This window comes from Strigops habroptila, chromosome 11 (genome assembly GCF_004027225.2).
Source record: "Strigops habroptila isolate Jane chromosome 11, bStrHab1.2.pri, whole genome shotgun sequence".
Taxonomy (NCBI): Eukaryota; Metazoa; Chordata; class Aves; order Psittaciformes; family Psittacidae; genus Strigops; species Strigops habroptila.
In genome coordinates, this window is record NC_046360.1 from 13,579,505 (window position 1) to 13,603,310 (window position 23,806).

At 46.1% G+C, this 23,806-nt stretch overlaps 1 protein-coding gene across 2 annotated transcripts; it reads right to left on the reverse strand.

Moving 5' to 3' along the window:
* Positions 1-1,835: 1,835 nt before the first annotated feature.
* Positions 1,836-22,833, reverse strand: FBXO21 (F-box protein 21). Of its 2 annotated transcripts, none has more exons than XR_003993617.1 (12): positions 22,463-22,833; positions 19,737-19,872; positions 18,952-19,046; positions 17,009-17,130; positions 15,074-15,220; positions 14,085-14,218; positions 13,702-13,838; positions 12,734-12,910; positions 11,797-11,929; positions 9,046-9,236; positions 7,983-8,830; positions 1,836-4,873 (listed from the first exon to the last, which is right to left on the reverse strand). XR_003993617.1 is itself a non-coding variant. In XM_030500351.2 (12 exons), exons 1-12 carry the CDS (start codon positions 22,708-22,710, stop codon positions 4,695-4,697), a joined length of 1,857 nt encoding a protein of 618 aa, XP_030356211.1. In that variant the 5' UTR covers positions 22,711-22,825; the 3' UTR covers positions 1,836-4,694. The 2 variants fall into 2 exon arrangements, 1 of the variants encoding a protein (XP_030356211.1); XM_030500351.2 differs by having other exon boundaries at positions 7,983-8,140; positions 22,463-22,825.
* Positions 22,834-23,806: the final 973 nt, after the last annotated feature.

Consider the following 23,806-nt stretch of genomic DNA (forward strand, 5'->3'; position numbering starts at 1 on the left):
CACCATCTCTCTCGCTGCCAGACGAGGCTCAGGCCCCGGCAGGGACACGTCAGCCTCCCACAAGCACCGGGGAAGAGGAAACTGCTTTCAAGAGACAAGGCAGCAGGTTCACGGCAGCTCAGGAAGCACAGCAGGCACGGGCAGCAGGTAGCAAGTCAGTGTGGTTTATTGTTTTAAAGCCAAATAGAAACAGGAAAGCAACCAAATCATTTCCAGCCTCCACCTGCCCCAGATGCAATAAAATACCCGCTTATTTTTAAAAATAAATAAATAAAGGAGAAAGGGGAGATAGACAGCCCCATCCTGCAACCTCAGCACTGTCAGAGGACCTTGGGGCTCAGGGGTCCTCACCCTTCAGGTCTGGGGCAGCAATTCTTCATCTAAGGTGTCTTTTTGCCCAGCCCAGGCATCTCCAGCTGAAAGGAGGAAGGTAGGAGAGAGGGGTAACACATGCACCACTCCATCCTTGCCTACACAGGCAGGCCCTGTGTCCTGATGTTGGGGAAGAACCACAAGCCAAGCAGGTAGGGCCCGTGGAGCTGTGACATCCCCCAGAGATGCTCAAAACTAGTCAGGACAATACCCTGAGCAACCCAGTGTGAATGTGAAGGTGGCCTGGAAGGGATCAGAAGATCCCCAGGGGCTCTCCTCCAACCCCCAGCAGCCCTTTCCTCCCCTCACCCTCCTGCACGCAGCAGCAGAGCCCCAGAGGATGCAGCGCTCCATGGCTGGAGGCAGGACTGGCTCGTGTGCAGGGTCTTGGGGCCTCTGGTTTTGCTGTAAAGGTTGGTGACAAACTGCCAGTTTGTCACAGAGGCCACGCTCCCCCCATGGCCTCAGCTCTGGGGGGTGTCAGAGTATGCTGTACTGTGTCCCTGCTGGCTTCGTGTGTTGGGATGGCTTCCCAAGAGGATGCAGCACCATCAGCTGTCTCTCCCTTGCCTCAGGGAACACACTTTGCTGGTGGAGCAGCTCTTCAGCCCCTCTCACAAGCAGCAGCACACCAAGACATTGTCCTGTGAAGGAGGACAAACCTCCCCCAGGAGGCTGCTGCCCACAGGCCTCACTCCTTGCTAAAGGAAGTCTGGGAATGGTGCTACCTCTGTGACATTCCCAAACCCCATAACCCAGTGGCACCACTGGCTCAGCTGTGCCATTGCCCTATGATCTAGACAGCAATTACTACCTGCTTCCTGCCCCCTCCCAGCCTGCTCTTTCCTCCTCTCCATATATTTTTCCTTCACCCTCCAGAAAGCCATTTTAACATGATAGCACCCTGGCTGTCCTGTCCATAGGACTTGGAAAGAAAAGGGAGAAGATGGAAAGGCAATCTCCATTCTGCATGGTGCTCCATGCTGTGGGAAATTCACCCCTCTGCCCCCAGGAGACCCAGGACCAGAGGACTTTGGTACTGCACCAGACCAACCTGGCCAGGCTTTCTGCCTGGTGGGATGGTGGCGAGTCAAGTCAGGCAAGAGAAGGGCAATTCCACCTTCTCCAGAAAGCAAAGTATCCCTTCTCCCCAAGTGAGCTCTGCACAGACACAACAGATCACAACAGATACGCAAAAGCACCATCTTCAACATACATCCACGTGGACCCAGACATTACTCACAGACACAAGGTACTTTTGGGATCCACTGCTGTCTTCTTGGGGAAATGGTGACTGCAAAGATGCTTGTGCTGCCAGGAGAGGAGGGGGGGACAGAAGGCCTGAGACATGGGCAAACTGCTAATGTGACACCAACCTAAAGAAGTGTTACCCAGCAGCACTGGACCTCAGATGTTCAGCCTGTGGGAACTGAAGTGCATTTCCAGAGGTTCTCAAGCAGGGATAGAGAGGTATCCTTGTGGTTCTTTTTCCTTGGCCACACTGGATGCTTGGGCTGGGGTCTCCCACAGCTGCAAATAAATACTTACATGGGAATTCCTCCTTGTCAAGACCAAAGACTCAACCTGTAGCATGCAACACAGCCTACCCCACCAGCAGCAACACAGAAGGAGGTGGCTGGCATGCCCAGCCAAAACCAAAACAGGAAGAGAAAGGACAGCCTTTACACACCACTTCCTTTGGTTTTGTCTGGATCCTAGAATTGGACTGGGCCCCTGTGCTGATGTTGTGTGGTGCCTGTTGCAACTCCTCCAGCCTCCTCTGAATTTGGCACATACAAGGCTGTGTTGGCACTGATGTGGTCTGTGTGGCAAAGCAGGCAAACAGACCTGTAACACACTGCTGAAAGGATGAGAGACTTTAGTTACAGGGCTGCTGGATTCCCTGTGCATGTGTCTGCCCTCGCCTGTGACACTCTCCTCTTGCACCCCACGCAAAACTGGAAATGGTTAAAGCCTGTGGGTGGGGGAAGACTGCGAGAACCTCATGAAGAGCAGTTCCCACTGCTCCTTGTTCACTCTTTCCAGAGTATAAACCTAGAGTGGCCCCAGAAAGGTGGGTATAATGGGATCTGTTGCTACACTGGGACCCTCATCCTAAAGTACACAGTATGTTTATAAGTGGGTTACATGCGCGTTGTCCAGTACCAGTTTTCAGAGCAACTTTGGGTAGCTTTCTGTTGACTCCTGTGGCTTTTTATGGCCTGATTCTACTCAGTATTCAGGCAGCATATCTTGCTAAGGATTCCTCTAAGCTCAGTATGTGGCAATTCCCTCGATGCACTTGAGGGGGCAAGGTGTCAAGAGACCAGCCATTTGGCAGAGGGGAGCATAAAGCCCCAGGAAGCTCCCCAATATCTCTGCTGTCGCAGAGCAAACCTCATCCAAGCTGAGGCTGGGAATGGGGAGCCTAAGCCCTGCTGCTGCATGCCTGTTCTCAGCTACCAGCATCAACCTTTTGGCTCAACAGTCCCATTCCCAGCCTTGCATCCCTGCTACAAACCTGTTATCAACCCTCAAATAGGGTTGGAGGGCTGGGGTCCTCCAAGATTTTAGGATTCTGCCTAATGACTCCTTATGTGGCTTTTAGTTGGGTCCTTCCTGCTTCCATTGAAGTTCTTTAGTCCCTTCTTCCTTCCCTCCCTCCTAGTCCATTTCAGTACAGATTTCTTTAAAGACACAGTTTTACTTCGAGTACAGCACCTTCACCATTCCTCAGCACTAACCACACAGGGCTCTTCTTCCTAAAGCACCGAGATCCTGCACACCACCACCACCACTCCACTGGCAAAAGTGCTGGGCTTTCCATATTTATTTCTCATATTTAATCAGTGCTCAGTATTCCAATAGGACGGCATGCAGTTCAAGCATTCTTTTAAGAGGAGGGCTGTGGGATTTCACGTGGGGATACCTGAAGTGCTATAATTGACTAAGAGCATCCACCTAACTCTACAGGGTACAGTACCTAATTCTCATCTTTGAGATAACTACTGTATTGCAAGTGGACAGTGACAGGAGACACTAACTGCAGTTAGTCTACAGACATTGCTTCAGAAACCACAAAGATATGCAGGTTCCAGGGATGCACAGACACTGTGTCACTCTGCACCCTGTAATACCTGAACCCAGAGGAAAACCTTTTCTGCAGTGGTTTTGTCTGGGCCTTTAAGTCATGTTAAAATTCATGTGCCTTGAGCTGCTGAAGCTCTTCCTTTCTGGGCAGCGGAATACGTACTCCCCCAAAATCCATTCTCTTTTGGCAAAAAGGAAGAAGGCCTCAAGCTGCAGGAATTCACATCTCTTTTCCATACACAGTCTGGCTGACTCCAGTGTTGGCCAGTTTCCAGTCACAATCCCACTGTATTGCATAAATACCTATAGATGAGACATAGCAGCAAGTGGAAGCTCCCCATGCATCAAAGTCACCCTGGCACTGACCTCAAGGCTTCCATGCAACAGTGCCATGAGATTCAAAATCATCCTGGGAGCACTCACAGCTGTGCCATAGATCCTGCCTTGGACATAAACAATGAACAGAGTGAAAAACAAGGTAAGAACACGGACTGCATATGTTTAACAGGCAAGGGAAAGGGCTAGAAGTTCATCTTCAGCATTAGGAGAGTTTGCGTCATCAGGAAGGTGGCCAACTGGACCTCAGTGTTACCAGTGCTCTGGCCACCCCTGGAAGCTTAGCTGCTACTGGTTTTGTTGCTGGGGCTCTTTCCCAGGCCCGTGAGGATATTTAGAATTGGAATGGTAGCTCTATGAACAATCAGACTACAGAGGTGGAGCAAAATCTGACCAAGAATTCAGACGGGAGAAGACAACAGTGAAACGTAAGAGACTTTAAAAACTATCACCTGCATGAGATTAAAACATTAAAAAAACCCCAAAACACAACCAAACAAAACCCACGTCACTGCAAGGACAAGCGACTTCCTTCTCTGGAAGAGGGGCTTCTTCCATATTCCACACCAGGGATCTCACTGAGTTGACCTTCTAGGCAAGACAATCACAGAACGAGTAGTATGTGCAAATCCTTCCAGAGGACAACACGCTTCTCAACACGACTGTCCCTGCAAGATCCTTAAGCTTGGCCTCAACTACTAATGTGTCCCTGTGCCTTTGGGCCAGAATGGGCAGGCAGGCAACAGAAAGATGCTATAGCACCAGTTAACAAAGTTCAATGCAATTTTCAATGCATTAAGCCAAAGGATTGTCACCAAACTTGCCTCCCACGCAAGTTTTGCAAAGAGGGTAAAGCTACACTCCAGCTGCTTGTGTCCTCACGGTGCCTTTTGCATTCACTCCTTGCCTGAATTGTAGATCTTCTGAACTGTGGCACGCGTGAGCTCCAAATCCTCTGGGTACCGAATTTCTAGCTCGGTATTTGCTAGGTAGTGAATGCCAGTAAACTCTGAGAAATAGCGGCCGATGTCAGGGTGAGGGATCTCCCGAGGCTCAGAGTTGTATTCCAGGTTCTCTGTTAGGAAAGGATAGGTTGAGTTATCACCACATGAAATGGCCTACTGCAAGGCAATAAATCCTGCACCTCTCTCAAGTCTTGCTTCTGTCTTTACAAACACCACCTCTTGATGCTTTAAAGACAAAAAAGCTAATCCGGGAAACTACACACAGAGTGTGCCAGTACAGTTGCTCCAGAGCCTCACCTCCTAAGAGATGCTGAACGCATTTACTAGAGGTATGAAAACTGTTTTATGTCTGAGACCACACTGTCTAACATCAGGTTAAGAGTAGCAGGGTGCTGGCCTGCTCCCACTTGGTTACACAGGTTGCAGTGAGCAGTGGCCTGTTCCCACTTGGTTAGTCACAGATCTTTGTCATAAGTGCAGAGAGAAGCTGCCTCACTGAGTTCTAATCCCTTGAGTCCCATGGGAGATCGGTTTCTAGGGAAGATCCTTTCAGTTGCTCCAAGGGGAGGCTGACTGCACAGGGTTGTCCTGGCAGAGGAACCGAGTGCTTTCTTACTCTTAAGTCACCAGCCTGTGTTTCAAGCATGTCTCACACTGCAAAAATAACTTTACTAAATCCAAACTTCCCCAATTTCAGAGAAAGTCCTTAAGTACAAGAAGTTGGTTCCTTCCTAGAGCACCCCATCTCCTCCTTTGTACTATAAGATAACCTGATAAAGCACAACAGCAAACAGTGCAGAAGCACTGGCATTAAAACCCAAAGGGAACCCAAGCTGAGGGCCCCTTTGCTCCTGCAGTGTCTGTATAAAGCAGTGTGACTGGGAGGCTGCCCAGCAGTAAATCACACGTGCAGGTGCCCTGCAGCAGTCCCCAAATGATGTCACTTTTTCCAGCACAGTGCCAGACACACAGGTAGAAACAAAAGCTGCCTAAGTCCCAAAGTCTGACTGATCTGCAAGGCAGGGTGGGAACAAGATGGGATGCATTCAGGAATAATTCACTTGTCTCAAACTATTCAGTTCACTACAGAGAGCACACAGAAGCTGTACTAATCCATACAGGCTCTTTGAAGCTACTGTATGTCTGTGTGCAGCCAAAAGCACAAGCACTTTCTATACCTCAGTGGGCTGGTGCAGTCCTTGCAAACTACCTTGTTTGTATACTGCACCACTGCAGGAGACAACTGACACTCCAATAGCTCTGCAGAAGCACAGCTGAGCACTGAGCTGTGAACAGAGGGAAAAGCACTCTGATGAAACAGAAGCTGGCAGGGGGGAAGAGTCCGAGTTTGGCACTAGGTGGGGAGCCTGAGAAATGTGCTGAAAAGCAGTTCTGAGCCAGGTACCTGGCCTGTGATGCCACAAAGCAAACAAAAAAGGCGAGAATGGACAGGCAGACACCAAACTCACTGTATGAAACAGGTGGTTTGGAATTAGCTACAGCTCAACCTACAAATACCCAGAATGGACTCAAACTGAGCTACAGTTACTTATAATAAGCTCTGGGTTATTTCTGCACCGGGTAGATAAAACTCTGCATGCAGGTTTAAGATGCTTTCAGTAAAAAACTATCACTCTGTCTCCAAAGTCAGGTCAGTAAGTTATGAAATAGACCCTTCCCAATTGATCTGAGGATGTATTTTAGAGATATACTCAAGAGTCAGGCAGCAAGATTTCAGCAAGGACAAACCCTTCAATTTTCCCTAGCAATATCAAAACACTTATATGCCTCAGAGACAACAGTGTCACCTAGAGTCTGGTTAAAATACACTGTGCTCTGGAACCAGACAGTACTATATCTTTTGTCTAATTGTTTATAAACAAGTATAAGATGCATATTTTATTATATATTATGAATAGATTATTCTATAAAGTTCTTCCCTGTGAGGGTGCTGAGGCGCTGGCACAGGGTGCCCAGAGAAGCTGTGGCTGCCCCATCCCTGGCAGTGTTCAAGGCCAGGTTGGACACAGGGGCTTGGAGCAACCTGCTCTAGTGGAAGGTGTCCCTGCCCGTGGCAGGGGTTGGAGCTGGATGAGCTTTAAGGTCCCTTCAACCCAAACCATTCTGTGATTGTATGATTCTATATTTTAATATCACCCAAGGCACAGAGGAATTTTTGGTTTTTAAGACTCTTTGATAGGTCAAGTACTGCCTAATATAAGCCATAAGGAGCTGCAATATTCCCAGTTTCCACTTCATCCACTGAATATAAAGCAACTCTCAGGACAGTGGGAAACACCCACACTTTACACCTACAAAGGTAGGAGGGTCATCTCCTATGAAACCACCTCTTGCTCACGTGTATGGGACCAGAACATGCTAGAGAGCACCCCTAGTGAAAGAGCTGAACTGCATTTTGTTCAGCATTTCCACTCCAGCAGCTTCCACATCTCCTAGCAAAATACAATCAGGCTGTGCAGCTGCCCTGCCAGCTGGATGGGATGCCTCTGGATCACAGGGAGAAGAACAAACATGAGGCAAAGGAACACTCTGTTTACAGTGTACAGAGTTACAGATGTATTATTCTTTCTTTTGAACCTCAGTTCAACACTTCTTCCTATATCCTAACCTCATGCTCTGTCCATCAGACAAGAATTTCCTTTCTTATGGTATACTGCATGAAGAGTGCATGACAGAAATTTCTACATTGCTTTGCATTTGTAGAGACATTCATTTTTGTCCTGTTTTTATGAGAGGTGGCACTAAATCCATGCTACCTGTGTTCTTGGCACATAGTGTCTTGATGACAGTTGCTCAGAACCATGCCCTGACAAGCAAAGCTTGTTTGCTCCTTCACTAAATCCTATCTTGAGGTCCTGCCCAAAGCACAATATGATTTCAAAGAGCAAGAGCTGCTGACAGAACTTCAGACTTCAGTAAAAGACGAGTGACTTCTTTCAAAAGCAGCAATCATGGTTTACACCATAAAAACACCCATGTCCAAAACACACTTCTTGGGCAAGAGGAGCTTACCATCAGAGTGGTCCTTAAAATTCATTCATGGAGAGCAAACAAAGCAGGCTATGATTCAAAATCATCTTCCTTCCTACCTCAAACTTAACTAACAGTTTGTGTTTCATACTTAAAACAGTTAATCCCTTAAGCATCCCTTTCTCCTAATGTACTTCTAAAAAAGGATAATAAACACAGGAGACTTACCTTGAGCAGCATATCTGCAAGAGCCATCTTCCACTAGTACATTGTAGAAAGGCTGGTGGGGGCCATGTGGAAGGCTGTGGACGTTCATATTCCGGATCCATTCATGCCCCATCATGCAGGCAGGATCCCAGCCATAAATCACACAGTTGTAGCCATATCTAATTAAAAGAAATAGCACATCAAAGACTGTGAGAGTTCCAGAGCCAGCTCTTTTCCCTCAAGACTAATACAGCACAAACAGGACAGAAACCTCCTGTGAGGTGGCACAAAAAGATTGTGTATTTGGAGGTTGGAGAAATGATCAGGAGTGACTGGATAAATAGACAGGAACAAACAGCTGAGGACAAAGGAAAACCAAACGTGAGCAAGAAAAAGAGAGAATGAGAGGGATACTCTAGGCCAGCAACCAGAACAGGAAACAACAGGAAAGGAATCAACCATCCTACTGTGCTGTGCAATTACTTGTGTGCCCATCACACAGATGTGGTAATCCCAGTATTGAACTCCCAGAACTAAAGCCATCATTATTTTCAGCATATTTATGTGATTAATCCTGAGGTATTGTAACTGTCACTGCTGATGGCCTTCAAATACGTTCCACATGTCGAGTCAGAGGAGTAGCTGAAGCAACACAGGGCCGGCATGTCACTCTGGCAGAGTAGTACAGACAGGGATGCAAAGCCTCTGTGCAATGCAGAAAGAGGGGATAATAATAGCACAGGGAAAGATCCATAAGCTGTCTTAGGAATCTTACAGTCTCTTTTGAAGTAGATTCTGTTCCATGGTCCCTCATCAGAAACTGATTACTGATGTTTCTTCGGGAGCTCTGGGCTGTGGAAATTTTGCCTCTGCAAGCAAACAGCAGTGAATACACTTGCTCTCTCAAAGGACAGAACTGCTCTCACTTTCCCACAAGGTGCACGGCATAGGTACACATGGCATTTTCTATTCCAGGTACCTCCTTGGTAGATAAACCCACATCTCATTACTATCAGAACCAACACCTCTGCACTCATCCTTACACTACAGCCTGCTAATATGGAGAAGGTTTTGAAGAGCTCACCTCTTGTGTTTCATAATCAGCCCGATGGAAAAGCAGACCTCTTTGTGCTTCTCATCTGAACGGTGCTTCACCTCGGGTCCCACCTCCTCCTTCCGCCGCTCAATGTGCTCCAGGGTATGTTGAACTAAGTACCCAACGGCCCCATGCTGGGATGGGTCCAAAGCCTGAATATGCTGCAAGATGTCCAGAACCTTCAGCAACCAAACCAAAAAGACAGATTCAGAACAAGTCTCTAGAGCAGCCCAACACTTACATATATATACAGATATATCACTCAAGTTAGCTGGGTCTAAGTGCCCAGGCCTAGAGGTCCACCACACGAGTTTTCCACACAGGACTGAGAACCTCTGCTCCAGCTACACCCTCCCAAGGAGTTCTTCATACTTGCTTAGCCTGCAGAAACGGCAAACAGTTCTCTTCTAATTGTAAAGCTCCCTACTTCCAAGGAAGGGCACTGTTGAGCACAGCAACTCCTTAAAACTACGTCATACAAGCTAACCACGTCACATTTTGCAACCACAAGGCATTGACAAGATTCTTTCCAGGTTTCTGAAATGTTAAAGAGGTTGCTAGTCTCTCAAACTGCTGCTGTGAAGTGGTTCCAGATGACTTCTGCTGTACTTGAGAAAATATGTTTTAGTTTAAAAGAGTTCCTCAGCATGTCTGTGAGAGCCTGACAGAGGAAAAACAGGGCAGCAAGAATGAAAGGCAAAGAATCTCTGTGATGCTATACCATGTAATAGTGAATAAGAGACATAGAACATGCTGCCTCAGGATGACTAAAGAACACTAGAAGTGCACTCAAAGCAGCAAACCCTGTCAATCCAGAACACCAGCCCACCAACACCCTCCGGCACACTGTCATGTGTGCCAGACATTAGAGCATCCTGCTACCAAGTTTGTTAGAGGCAGGAAATCCAAGTTTCATTCTTTTTCTTTTCCTCCTTGCTCTTAACAAAACTATTGTCTAAACAGCTTAAGACAGATACGTCCACCCCAAATACCTCAAGTGCTGCCACAGTCCCAAAATCTGACACATTTCAGCACCTGGCAAAAGGACCATCTACTTGATGACACACTGTAAGCCTTGGTCACTCTAACTTCAGAGCAGCAGCAGAACAGAAATCTCAGGCTGTTAAGCATGAACATCAGCCAAGAGGCAAAGAAACTAAATTCAGAGAAAGAACAGGTGAGTAATAAGGCATGAGAAGCAGCAGCACAGCTCAGGCTCCTTGGCCACCTTAATTCTTTGGCTGGCTTCTCAAGAAGTATGTGAGAATCCTGGAAAATCCTACAGAAAGGGGAAGGCCTGACAGTGACCAGAGCTGCCAGATTCTTGGCTATTTCATTTACTGTTATTTGCAAACATTTAGGACAACATTCTGTGCAACTCAGTTTGACTTTTAAGATTTTGTACGACTTGCCATAAATCTGGCAAACCTCTATTAAATCCAGTATCTTCTGTCAGACACAGAGCATCCTCTCTGGCTGGCTAAAACCCTACCCAATAGCCTGGAACGACTGGATACAATACTGCAAAGTCCAAATTTGCACATTTTCAGTGCATCTGGCAATGTGCTACAGAGAAATTACATGTAAAACTCAGCCATGGCATTATATTATTTGCTGTGAGGGGCAGAAAAATGCAAGTAGGTAAAGGCTTGGTGCTTTACAAACACATCACTGAGTGCCAGAAAGGGGAAGGAAGATCTTGCAGTGTTTCACTCAGCTGTCCCCTATATACATACAGTTGCTATTTCACTCAGTGAGTCCCCTCTGTACAGAATTTCTTAGTTTGTGCTCGTTTTAATGTGCTGATCCTAAAGCTTGCTGCCCTAAGAAAGGAAGGGCAAGCTTAGCACAGTTTGTTCTTCAAAAGGAGGGCAGCTTCTCCAGCAGTTCTGTACTTCAGTGAACTTGGTGGAAAGAGCTTTGTCTTCTGCTCAGCTGTCCAGCCAATAATTTTGACACCTCACCCAAACTTCACTTTTGGAAATGGCACAGGCATTGCCCAAGTGTGTGAGCTTCACTAAAGCAGTACAAGGAATTTTCACTAGGGAACACCTCTTTGCTGTAGTGACATACTAAAGGAATGACACTTTGAGTTACATGCTTCTTCCCTGTGCCTTAAATCACTGAAAGGCACAGATGATCTAGACAACCAATTTTTAAGTCTCAGCACCTTCTTTCCCACATTCACAAGATAGCAGCACTCAAGTTGCTAAGCTAAAGGTGGTATTAAAAAAGAATCCAAGGACAAGAATATTAAGTTGCTTTTTCACAAGAGCCACTGATTGTGTGGCTAAGGTTTCAGAGAACAGCTTTGGTTGTATTTATAAAACATAAGTTCTTTAAGTTTTCTAATAAGATAATTGCTTTTATATGAGTCCAGCAAGAGTTTTACCACCACTACCACAATCCAAGCATGAACCAGAGTGCTCTTATAGCTAGAAGTCCATAGCATTGGTTGCAAGATAAGCTGTCAGGCTTGGGCAGTAAATCATAAATTATGACTCAGACTTGATGCTGCTTACAAGTTTCCCCTAGGGCAAGCAAGCAAGAATCATCCTCCTTTCTCTGCTTCATAGAGTACAAATTGATTCTCTGAAATGTGATAACTCATTCAATTGCATTTATTACAGAAACAACTTGTGGCAGACTGTAATGCAAGCTGACGTAGTCCAAAAATCAATAGACTAGTGTTAATAGTACTTAGTCTATCAGAAAACATACAACCGAGTGGCGAGGTACCTTTTCTGGCCAGATTCCCAGGTGGAAGTATAACCTAGCCTGGAGCATTAGATGCTGCACATTGTCCGGATACATGGCCAGGTATAGATCCAACGAGTCTCTCAAGAGTTGATAAGACTGATCAGTGCTTTCTCTGCCAGCAAAAAAGAAACTCAGTTGTAAGGCTAGCTCTTTAACCCCTGTTCCCAGTACTCTGATCCCAGCACAGGGATAGCCACCAAAAATGACGCTACAGGTACAGGCATGCTCATTCAGTGACTACAGCACTGACTGTCAGTCATTGCATTCAACAGCCTGCTCAGAAGGAAAAATGCTACAACATGACCTCTGATTGGAATCTACCCTCCCACTTCACTGATATTCTACTTGGTCAAATAATCCTACGGTAGAGAATTTGTTCTCCAAGCCATTTCCTTCTGAAATCTGCTTTTGTTCCCTTACCTTAATTACCCCTAAAGCAATCCTTTCACTGTGATTTCTGTCTGTGTGGTTATCAGGGGCATTTGAAAATAAACCCTGATACCGTTTATTTTATATGGTTTTTATACAGTATATTTATTTTATACAGTTCTCAAACCAACCGTATCTCTAAAATGCCCATTTGAGCATGTGGGTTGTGCTTACCAGATCATAACAAAGGTCTCTACTCTATGGTGGACAGTGCCTATGAGCTTTTCACAAAGCAAAAAGAGATCTGTCCGTTTCCTTATGGAGAACTAGTTTTACTGACTGTTCTTCTTTCCACACAATACCACTGCAAGTGATTAAAAGCAACTAGAGAATGCAACATGACATACAGAATTTAAGATCCCCTGGGGTGACTGATATCTTTTTAAAGCACTCACTCAAACACTGTGAACAAGCAGTATGGGATGTGCAGACAGAATACTCTGGGCCCTTTTTTCCAGAGGCCTGACAGGCCTGATGATCAACTCACCGCTTGCCAAGGTTTAAGAGATTCCCCACCATCCGCTGCAAGACCTCTTTTGAAGTCACCACTCCATAGAACTCTTCTGTCACATGGTGGCCAATAAGGTACTCACACTCCTTCACTGTCAGCTGCTTCCCCTTCCCAAAGGCATCAATGTAGGTGTAGTCAAAAATATCAGTGCTTCTAAGGAAACAAGAGAAGTAAATTATGATGATGTGTCTCATGGACAAGCAGCATTACCTATTTCTGTTCTTCCCTCAGCAGTTTCAAGCTTGTTTGTAAAGCACGTTTCACTCATACCTCAGCCCTCCCCTAAAAAGAGATTACCTGGTACCTTCTCTCTCCTTTTAGCTGCTGCTTCAGATAAACATACACGGGAAGAGACAGGAACTACAAGGAGATTTCACTCTATGATGTCAGTTCTTTCCTTCAGATATTTTCAGGTTTGCTGTATCTATTGCTAGATTATATTATGACATGCACTGGAAAGTGTAACAGAGCCCATGCATATGACATCTGAAGCCTAGTGCCATAAAGGGTCACTGGGACTGCTGATGTCATTCAGGAACCACAAAGTTCTGTAAATTGATCATGATCTGGTCAAAGATGTGTTCTGCACTGACTCAGAGAATGAAATGAATGCCCGGAACAGCAGCAGTGGCCTGTAGCAACTGTTCTGTATGAAAGGTTAAATGAAATCAGCACCTTTTTTCTTTTCAGCTTTTCATAATTATCTTAAGTAAGAGAATCATGACCTCACGGTTACTATTACTGCACACAGGAAATCTGTTACCATTTATCAGCAGCACAGTTCAGTTCTGGGAAACCTTCTGTAGAGGTCTGATCTTCTTCTCTGTATAAGTTATAATTATAGATGGAAAATACTAAAACATTCTGGTATAGGTCTGGACTTGTAAATCCTTTTTGGCTTTTATCACGGTAGACATAGCTTCAAGACTCAGCAGGTCACCTACCCTTCCTTTCCTTGACACCATCGCAGCAGAAAATGGCTAGGGAAGTTCACTGGTTCAAGCTTGACTCCCAGCTGCCTGGCAATTGTTAAATACAGCACAGACAAGCTGATGGGAATTCCTGTCCTGCGGATCAAAACCTGGGGATAAAAGTGTGATAAAACCATGAGGGATACTAAGAAAACCAGAAACCCCCAAGATTTGATTTCACAAATGAAAATGCACGAACTTGACAGAATATGCACTAAAGGATGATACCATATTGACTTTACAGCAAGTTGTTTTTGAGATAGCATTATTTGTCTGACTACCTTCAGACAGATAAACACCACAAATAGATGTTTCAAGCCTTCTAGTCTTCTGGTTTTTGCCCAACATACACATACCTGGTGAATGTATGAATTCAGGGAGTTGTAGTAATCCAGCTCGTTTCCTTTATATTTCAACTGCTCATATAGGACACAATTCATAGCATCAAGTACCTGCCGCTGAAGCTCCACTTCTGGAATCAGGACCTCTCCTAAAAATACATGCAATGAAATAAAGACTGAGAAAGCAAGTGTACTTAACCTTTACCCCATGAACCTTATACCAAAATTCTTCCTATAGACTAAGGACAGAAGAGCTAACCCCAATTCAGATAGTGAAGAGACTGCCTGGAGTTGACCATGGCAGTCCTGTAGTGCTCTGCTCACAATGTGGCCAGGCTCAGTGCATCGCCCTGCACCTAAGCTGTGCAATAGCAATTCCTCACTTCCTTCTGTGGCTGAAGGACTGGATCCTAACCACCCCGTGCCAGCACAGCACTGCAGCTGGACACGCCACACTGCCTGGGCGTTGGAAGTGTGCCTTCACTGCTTGAGAGTCCCAGCTTGCCCACACCAGATATACAGGTACAGGCAGATCATCCATCCTGTCTTTGGAAGACAGCAAACATTGGATAGTGCTTATAAAAAAAAAATAATCAAGGAGCAAGATGCTGCCCCACCTTTGGAGATGTTAAAGCACATACCTTTTCTATTCCTGCTGCCTTTGAGACTTGCAGAGGAAAAGAGGTCAATCCCAGGGGGTCCCACAGCTGAGCTACAGATATCAGGACTATTTAAGTCTTCAGGGACAAATGGGAAAAGAAAGAAAAAAGAATTCCCCTCCAAATTCTTTTTGCTTAGACAGCATCAGATGGACTGACAGTCCTGGGCCATTGAGTCCCTGTGGCTGTTTCCTGAATGATGGCTTAGGCAAATGTCAGAATATGCTTGCCAGGGAATAGACCAACAGCTCTTTAAGCAGCAATAACTCAAGAGTTTCACCAAGTCTGCCTGTGTCTAGGCTTGCAGAAATGCTGTGCAGTAAAGCCTGTGTTTCTGTACAGTACCTGCCTTGGAAGCCAAGCTGGGGTGCCTCGGGTTCCTCGTCCGCAGGACTTTGCGCACTTTGTCTGTGATATCATCCACTTGTGCCTGGACACTTTTTAAGCAGATGTCTGACAGGGGGTTACAGTACTGATCGATTAAAACAGCACCTGCAAAAAACAAGCTATATAAGAAACAGGACTTCAGTTTTTTCTTGGCTTAGTTTTCCCTGCTCTAAATTCCAGGCATGCAGCAAGCAATTGCAGCAGAACATAAGAGCTTTCCTTTTAAAATGTGCAGTCATTTATTGGATTTGTCACATAAAATGCAAAGAATAAGCTGACATGAGAAATACCAATTCAATTCAGTATTCTCTTCTCCACCATCTGGAAGGGAAAGCAACAGATTCATACATTGAGCAGGTATGCTGCTAGACCAGGCTTAACCAGCCAACCCTCTGGTCACACTGCATCTCCTGGCATTCTCCCAACCTATAATGTTTTATATTCAGGGCCTGAAATCATCTCAACTTCACTACTGCTTTAGTTCTGATTTGTTCTTGCCACATCCTCCATAGCTATCATTCTTGCTTGTCATTCCCTCTTCCACTACATTCATCTTTCTCTTCCACACTCTCTTCATCTTCATGTCAGAAACCCACTATTATAGATTGTCATTTTCCCTCTGCTTAAGCCTCTCCTGTCAAACTTCTGCAAGAAAAAAAATAGCCCTTTCTCAGAATCTTCTCTTTGTCATCTTGTCACCACTGCTCTTTCCAACCTTTTTCAACCTTTGGCATGAACTGTATTCATCTGCAAGAATTTTGCATGGATCATACCTCTTCCAGCTTCCCACATGCTTTGATAACATGTCCATGACAGGCCTGTATTCAAAGCTTTCAGCAGGGGCCCCGGCAATGTCTTCTTCACCCCCTGCTCCTGCCCCCGAAAGTGCTCCTCATGCTGACCAGGTGAAACTTCACAAAAAACCATGTGTTGGTGCTTTAAAAGTACCTCCATAGCAGACAAATGCATGTATTTGTGACCCACATGATCAAGTCACATAATTAACTGCCTCAGCTGTTTCCAGAAAAGGCCACTTTTAGCTTTCCCTACCACAGTCTCTTCTTCAAATTCTATTGCCACTAACAAGAACCAGCTTTGGTGATAGAGATTCTTTGGTATGACATTTCTAAGTTATGTATGAAGAGTAAAGGACTCTTCTACAGACACTGGCAGCTTTTGATCCATTCAGAAGACTATATTCTCCACAGAAAGCCTGAAGAAGAGAATAATCCACCAGACTGAGGACATGAATAGCAAAAAAGCCTTTTCTTTCCTCCTATCAGGTGCATGTGCCTGCCCACCCTGTGACTGGACTTCCGTCTATTCCCCAGCTCTACACAGCACAGCTTCAACAGCAAACAGCTTCCAAGAGAAAGTCACATCACACAGGCTTTAAGCTGCAACAATTCCCCCTCCCTGCTGGTTGCCCCTTGCCTTTACCTGAGAAGCTCTTGGCAAAGGACATAAGAGGGAGCTGACTCGAAATCAGACCAGTTGGTCTGACAGGGCCCTCTTCAGCCCATGAGCCACAGTTAAAATGCTTCTGAAACACCAGCTAATGAGGATGCTGAGCTACTGCTGATTTCTTCACTATATAATTCAGGATTCAAATACAAGTGTTTAACATTTTCTCCACTGCTTTTCAGCTCATCTGTCCATAGGCAATGATACAAGCACACAGCACTGACAGAAGCTAATGTAATCCTGACATACCCATACACAACTACTGCAAGATTTTAAGGATTTCAGGTACATCAGAAATGCAAACTCAATTCTGAGTTGTTGTCCAAGTGCTAGCTGAAATATAAGCAAGGAAGGCTCTTTCCAAGTAAAAGAACAATGATGGAAAGCTGCCATTAGGTGCTCTACATGGGATTTGGGCCAAAGACTTACCCTCCAGAAACGACTGCCGATCCGTCGGGCGCTGAAGATACTCCTTCAGGTTTTTTAGGATGTTCTGCTGCCGTAGGAAGTAGAGAATTTTCTTTGCATAGTACTTCCAGGTGAGACCTTTCCTGCACATTTAAAATACAGAAAGCAGGATTGCCCTGAACAAGCACTTTAAGGGTGAGCATTTTCAGTGAACACAGGTTTACAAGTGAGACTATTGCTTTGCTAAACTAGTCTGACAACACCATTATCCCTCAAGAGTCAACCAATAATGTGTTAAAAGGAAATCTGTCATCAAAAAAGCACAATATAAGCAAAACATTGCTGCCATTATCTGTTTTTTAACCTATCACCAATATGTAATTCTGAGAGGATACAGTATCATGGAAAACAACACAGATCCTAAGTAAAACAGCTCAGGAAGATGTGATTAAAGTCCTGACTTCATTCATAAAACATTACCCTCTGACTGGTAGTAATCCAGATTAATCAGATTAATCCAGATCAAGTAGATCCAGATTGACTCTGCATCTCTCCAGAGTCAATCTTAAAGCATCCTCTCACCATCAGAGCTCTGGTCTTTAGCCACAGGCTACCCAGTGCCTCACTGAGCACTTTTACACCAAGTAGTTAGGAATGGCATAAAGCCCTGGCCCCCAAAAAACCAAAGGGTGAATTCTACTGATTCCCAGATTCTGCCCTTGCTGTGTGTTTAAAACAAGACCAGTTTCCTTCTTCAGAAATCACCCTCTGTCCCTGCTTACATTTCCTCTCCTCCAGATTGCACGTCAGATCAGCCTTCTTCACACCTCTGTACAGAACAATCAAACCTCATAACACTTTATCCTCTTCCAATAAATCAGGATGCTCAATAGGGACAACTGCTTTATTGGGATATCTTCCAGGGAAATGATTTAGCCTAATGCTCCTGAATGGCAATGACTACAGCTTAATCAGGGTGTAATTAGCATCAATTCAGCTTTATGGGGAGGCATTTGGCCAGTGCAAAGGCTCAAAGGCTTTTTAACCAGTTGTCAAATGAGAGATGTTTAGTCCCAGTTCAAACAGAGAAGGTAATAAAATGGATGTGAAAAGGCAAAAAATCAGATGATTGCCATTCCAGTTATGTTCTTCCAAGCTCTACTAACAGTCCCTTTAATCAAGGTTATGAGATTGCATTAAGAGCAATCTATTGCTGTTTTGTATCACAGCAAAATCAGCATGGTTTATATGCTACCAGCAGAAAAAGCTTCAAGTAAAACAGTGACTTATTCATCTTGGCCAGTGTTAACCATGGCGACGAGAATACCCAGGCAGATGCAAACCAGAGGCTTTATTTACCTGCTTGGCATTTCACCTGTGTGAATAATCTATAGAACTGCAAATCTTGCAATGGCTGAATTAAACTCAGTTGCTTATTTGCAGACAAAAATTGTACTGACCTCCTACAGCCAAGAAAAGCAATAAGACGAGGACAAAAACAAGATGCTATAGTTTCATGATACAGGGGTTCATGCTCCTTATTGAGTATTCCTGCTTCCCTCCAGTGCTGTGGCCCATCCTGCAAATCAGTTCAGCAAACTGATCCAGGTTTAAATAAAAAAGGAATGTGAGGATGTCCTTAAGCCAAAACCACTGCAGAGAAAAGGCATGGAACATTGTCCTGAGAGATGTCATGAACTGACAAGGAAACAAGCAACAAACAGTAACACAAAGCCAAAGGAACTCCTTGTAGAACAGTTTACATGGTTTGTCCTGAGAATATTACATTTGTTCTGAAACTAAACTCATAGCAATACTTCCCAGCCTTGGTAGGCCTGGGGATATTGTTTTATGAGAGTGACAAAAGGACAAAAGCTGAGGTCAGGCATTCACCACAGTGATGTTCTCCTTTAACCACTCAAAGGAGAAAAATCCCTTCCATTCCTAACCCCTCACTCTCTTACCTTCCTTCCATGTTAAGGATACACATCAGCTCATCCTCAAAAAAATGACTTGGGCACCCAAGAGTCTCAATGTCACTGAACCCATCACAGGGGACCTGCCAAAGCAGACAATGAATTATGCAAAGCACAACAGATTCTTCTCAAAAGAACATCATTTCACAAGAGGTCCCAAAACCAAGTTTGCTCTATGTTTTTAAATTTATGTGTCCAGCTTACCAAGTACTTATAGTCTCTACTCTGGATTCATTACAAGGATGCATTAAGAGCCCCAGCAGCACCCTACAGCAATTTGAGCTAACTACTACAGCATTCAGGGCTCCTCCAGTGGGTGTATGGAGCAACACAAGCACCCCAGATCTTATGCATACCTTCCAATTCAGTGAACCTGTGCCTGGCTGTGTTTTCGAATGACTTCTGACAACTCACAGGACACATCCTTGCACAAGGCCTGCAGTGACACAGACTCATAGGCTGAGGTTACGTGTCAACAAACTATTGGTCCTTCAGAAGTTCCCAGAGCCAGGTCTGAACATGCAGCAATGAGCAAAGAGCTTTTAAAGCTGCAGCAGCAGCTGAATGTGATATGCAGAGTGTGCTTTGCACCTGTGGATTTTGAACTGTCCTTCCCCTTCTGGCTGGTGATGGAGCATTTTCATATGAAGTGAGGAAATACAAAATCTCTGATGGCACAGTTGAAAAGATGTGAAGAGAGAGGAAAGGCAAACTAATAAAAAGCACTAAACAAGTAGCTAGGCTGTTGCACATACTTACATAAGATGACTTACATGTTCTGAAAAGAACCTTTTGGAGAATGAAGCTACAATTCTCTGGGCTTCCAGGCCAGCATTGTGCCGTGCTTTGTATTCTTCAAGCCAGCTAACACCATCTGTGTGGCTGTAGTACTTCAGCAGCGATGGCCATCTACACAGTAAGACAGAAGTGAATACATTTAGTATTTCCACATAACCAAGAGCCTCCAAAACTGTGAAATGTTACTTATTTTAAGCATGTGACTTGAGGAGCTGAGACACTGCCAAGACACAGCACAACTTTAAATGTAATTGTCTAAATTAAGGCAATGATTCAAGCACCAAAGCATAAACCCAAATGATTTTATTGATTACTTAATGGTTAGTTAAAATTAAGGTCTCCTGAAGCCTGTCAGCAGAAGACCTTCAAAATGTCAGACTCTGGGTATTTCAATACCTAAATATCCTAAACACTTTTGAGATGTCCTCTAGACCTTTGCAAGATCAACACAGGTATCACACTAGCAGACAAGAGGCAGAGTTTTATAATAAATAACAAAGTTTGCCATTCTGAAGCAGTATCACACGTAAACTAACTTGTCAGCTACCAGAATGAGAATTCATTGTCCTGTGTTCCTCCTCCTGCCTTGTGGGTCTAATTAAGAGGATGCACAAAATAGAGCTCCCTCTATTGCCCTCACTGGTGGCAACATCTACTGGAGGCAAACAGAATTCTGAAGTCAAATTGTGACAGCTAAATGCTTTTGCTCTTCATTTTTAATATGACAAATAATTGTCTTTTACAAACCCTCTACACTTTTCTTATAAAAGAAAGCTGTACCTGCTTTACTGAGACTAAAAGTCCAAAAGCTAAAACACATTCTGCAGCTTTGCTTCAAGGTTCAACTGAAAACCTAACTTCAGGTAATGTTCTGGGGGCTATTAGCGCCAGCATCTTGTGCCATAAAACACCAGCACAGCAATACCCACAACTCTCTGGACATACCAAGATCATTTGTGTATGAAACATGAAGAAGAATCAGTGCAGATGGAACTATTTTGGGGAAGAAAGCTGAGAGAAAGGCCTCTTAATTTAATTTATAGGGGTGTTTATGTCACATATTGGGATTCTGTTAATATTAACTGGTTTTCACAAGACATTTTCCTTTAACTATATGGATTGCCTTAGGTTCTTTTCAGATTTTTTTATATATGTGTGTGTGTGTATATATATATACTTTCATACATCTATATATTTTTATAACTAGAGAAAAGGCCAAATGTCTAAACCACTACTTCTGTACAAAAATCATTACCAACTGACCAAAACACACAGTTATGTCCATCCACACATGGAAAATATTTTGCTACCAGTTAATCATAAAACTCCACTGCAACTGCAGGTACAAAATAAAGTCAAAGACTAACCAAATAACTTCACATTACATCACAATCTCTCTCCTGATGGCTCCCCAGCCATTCATCTGCTGCTGAAATGTAGCCACGTCATAATAACAATTACAATCGTTTATTTTAGGATGAGAAAGAGTAATTTCTGGGGTTGAAATGATATTGAAAATGTTAGGAAGATAAAGGGTAATTACTCACGATGGAATCCAGCCAGGACAACAAGGTCAACGGGCAAACTCCTGCCAAAAGTTCTACTATCAAAGCCAGAGGAGGATGGCAGCATGTGCTAATCACCCACCACACTCCATTTCAGCTGCTGGATCTCACCCATTCGTACAATTTCAGGTTCACTTCAGAAATTAGAGCCACTGAATTGGTGACAGTATCTGGCCAGTCATCCCAAGCCACAGCTCGGTGAGCTGGGGAAGCTGTAATGGTTCAGTAGCCTTTTTCACCCATGAAAAGAGAATAATTCTCTCATTTGAGCTATTTTAGAAGCCAAGTGGCAATTAAGGAAAGCAACATTGCTACTTTTCCTGTGCCAAAACACAGACAAAACCAGGTAGCAGATGAGCATGCCCTACTCTAGATAGGTTGGCAGCCCTAGTGAAGGAGTGGTGTTTCTAGGACTGCTGAAACCAGCACAGCATAAGCCACACAACACTCATGCTTTATTCCCAGCTAAAGTGTTAACAGCTTCACCAATTACAACCTAACTATGCCCTCATCAGGCACTCTGTGACTGCGTTTGGGGAAAACTAAACTCAAAAGCAGCAAAAGTCAATCCAAAGGATTCTGGTTTCTGTGAAAATAGCTCTCCCAAAGGCACTACAAATAAGCACTGTAAAGCATCAGTCCTGCACCAGGACACGCTTTGGCAGTTGTTCTGGAAGCTGTTAGCTGCTAGTGGGACCAGGGAGGCCCATCGGTGTGTGTGTGGCCCTATGTCCATACCAGTGCCAGACCCAGGCTGGATGTGGCGGCTGCAGGTAGCCCAAGCGCCCGGCTGCGGAAGGGGCTGCACAGACGGATCTCGAAGCAAGGGGCTTCAAGGACAGATCTCCTCCGAGTGGCAGGTCCCGAGGGACTAAGGAGGGGAAGCAGCCTTGCTCGGGGAGGACACCCACATCTCACCCGTTAGACGCCACCAAAACCCCGCTGGGCTCCTCCAGCCCATGCGGGGCAGCTTGTGCAGCCGGGAAAGGAAGAGAGACAGGGATGGGGTGCCGCGGGGAGGGTTCGCTTCCATCACCCCGGGAGCACCGGGGCCCTCCCAGCCCCAGGAAACCGAAGAACCGGTCCGGTGGGGCCCGGCCCCGCTGCCCGCCTCGCCTCGGCGCCGCGGTGCCCACCTGAGGCGGAAGCGCTCCCGCCACACCTTGCCGCGGGGCTGGCACGCCTCACGCAGCCGGCGGCAGGTGCACGACACCCGCCCGATGTCGGCGGCTCCCAGCACGTCGCAGCAGAGGATCAGCTCCAGCAGCTCGCCCGGCAGGTCCGTCAGGCCCATCCTGTCGCCGTCCGCCTCCGCCGCGCCCCGCGGCACCCCCGGCCCCGCCGCCGCCACCGGGCCCGGGTCCGGACCCTCCGCCGCCGCCATCTTGGATGTTTACCTGCGCGCCCCCCCTGCGGGAGGGGTTAGGGAGCGTCTCCCGCTTCCGGCGCAGGGCGAAGGCGGAGGAACGGCCCGGGGAGCGTCTGCCAAGTGCCGCCGCCTGAAGAAGCGCACAGCGCGGCGGCCCGTTCCCTTTGTAGGCGCTAGGGAGCGTCCGCCAAGTGCCGCGGAGCGCATCGCCTCGCCCGGTTAAGGGTGGCGGCGGAGCCCAGGGAGCGTCTGCAAAGTTCTTATCCCCACCACGACGGGCGGTGCCAGCCCCTCAGGGTCGGACCCCCACCCCTTCCTACCGCCGCCTGCCCAGGCAGTACGAGACCGGCGCCGGGCGGGCTGCAGGGAGCCGGGTGGTTTGTGCCCGCCCGGCTCACAGGGTCTGCGTTATGTGGGGTACCGCTGCCGCCATGGCTGCGCGTTAGTCCATGCCTGAGGTGGCGCCGCCTCTATAGCTGAGGTGGCACCCGAGGTAATGCCGCCGCCATGGCGGCCGTGGCACCCCCGCGGGGACTGAGGTAACCCCGGCATGGCGTGTGAGGTGACACCATGGTGTCTGCTGCCCTGCCCGGGGTAACGGCGTAGTGATGTCTGAGGTGACACCGCTGCCATGGCTGAGGCGAGACCATCACGGTGTCCAGGGTCACACCGCTGCCCTGCCTGAGGTATAACTGCAGCAATGTCTGAGGTAAAACCACCTCCATGTACCAGATAACACTGTGGCCACGTTCCTCTCTCCAGCCCGGCCCTGCAGGGCTTGCCGGGGGAGCATCCCCTCACTCCTGCACATGGATCCCTTCATCCTCTCACCTGCTCCTAGCAGGAAACTGAGGATCTTTCTGTCCCGATCACATCCATGTCGTGCTGCTCTTCAGGGGGCACCAGGATGTCTGTTTAAATAAAGGCAGATTCGTACCCCTGTGCAACAACATGCTACCTCCCCATGTAAAAAGCCATGCCCACACTTCTGGTTCACTGTCCTGGCCACATGCAGCCATTCTCTTTGCTCAGGTCTCTTAGGTCCTGCCTGGAGCTCTGCTGCTGTGTTCCTCCAGCTCCAGCATCAAAAGCTGCCCTGGATTATGTGCAA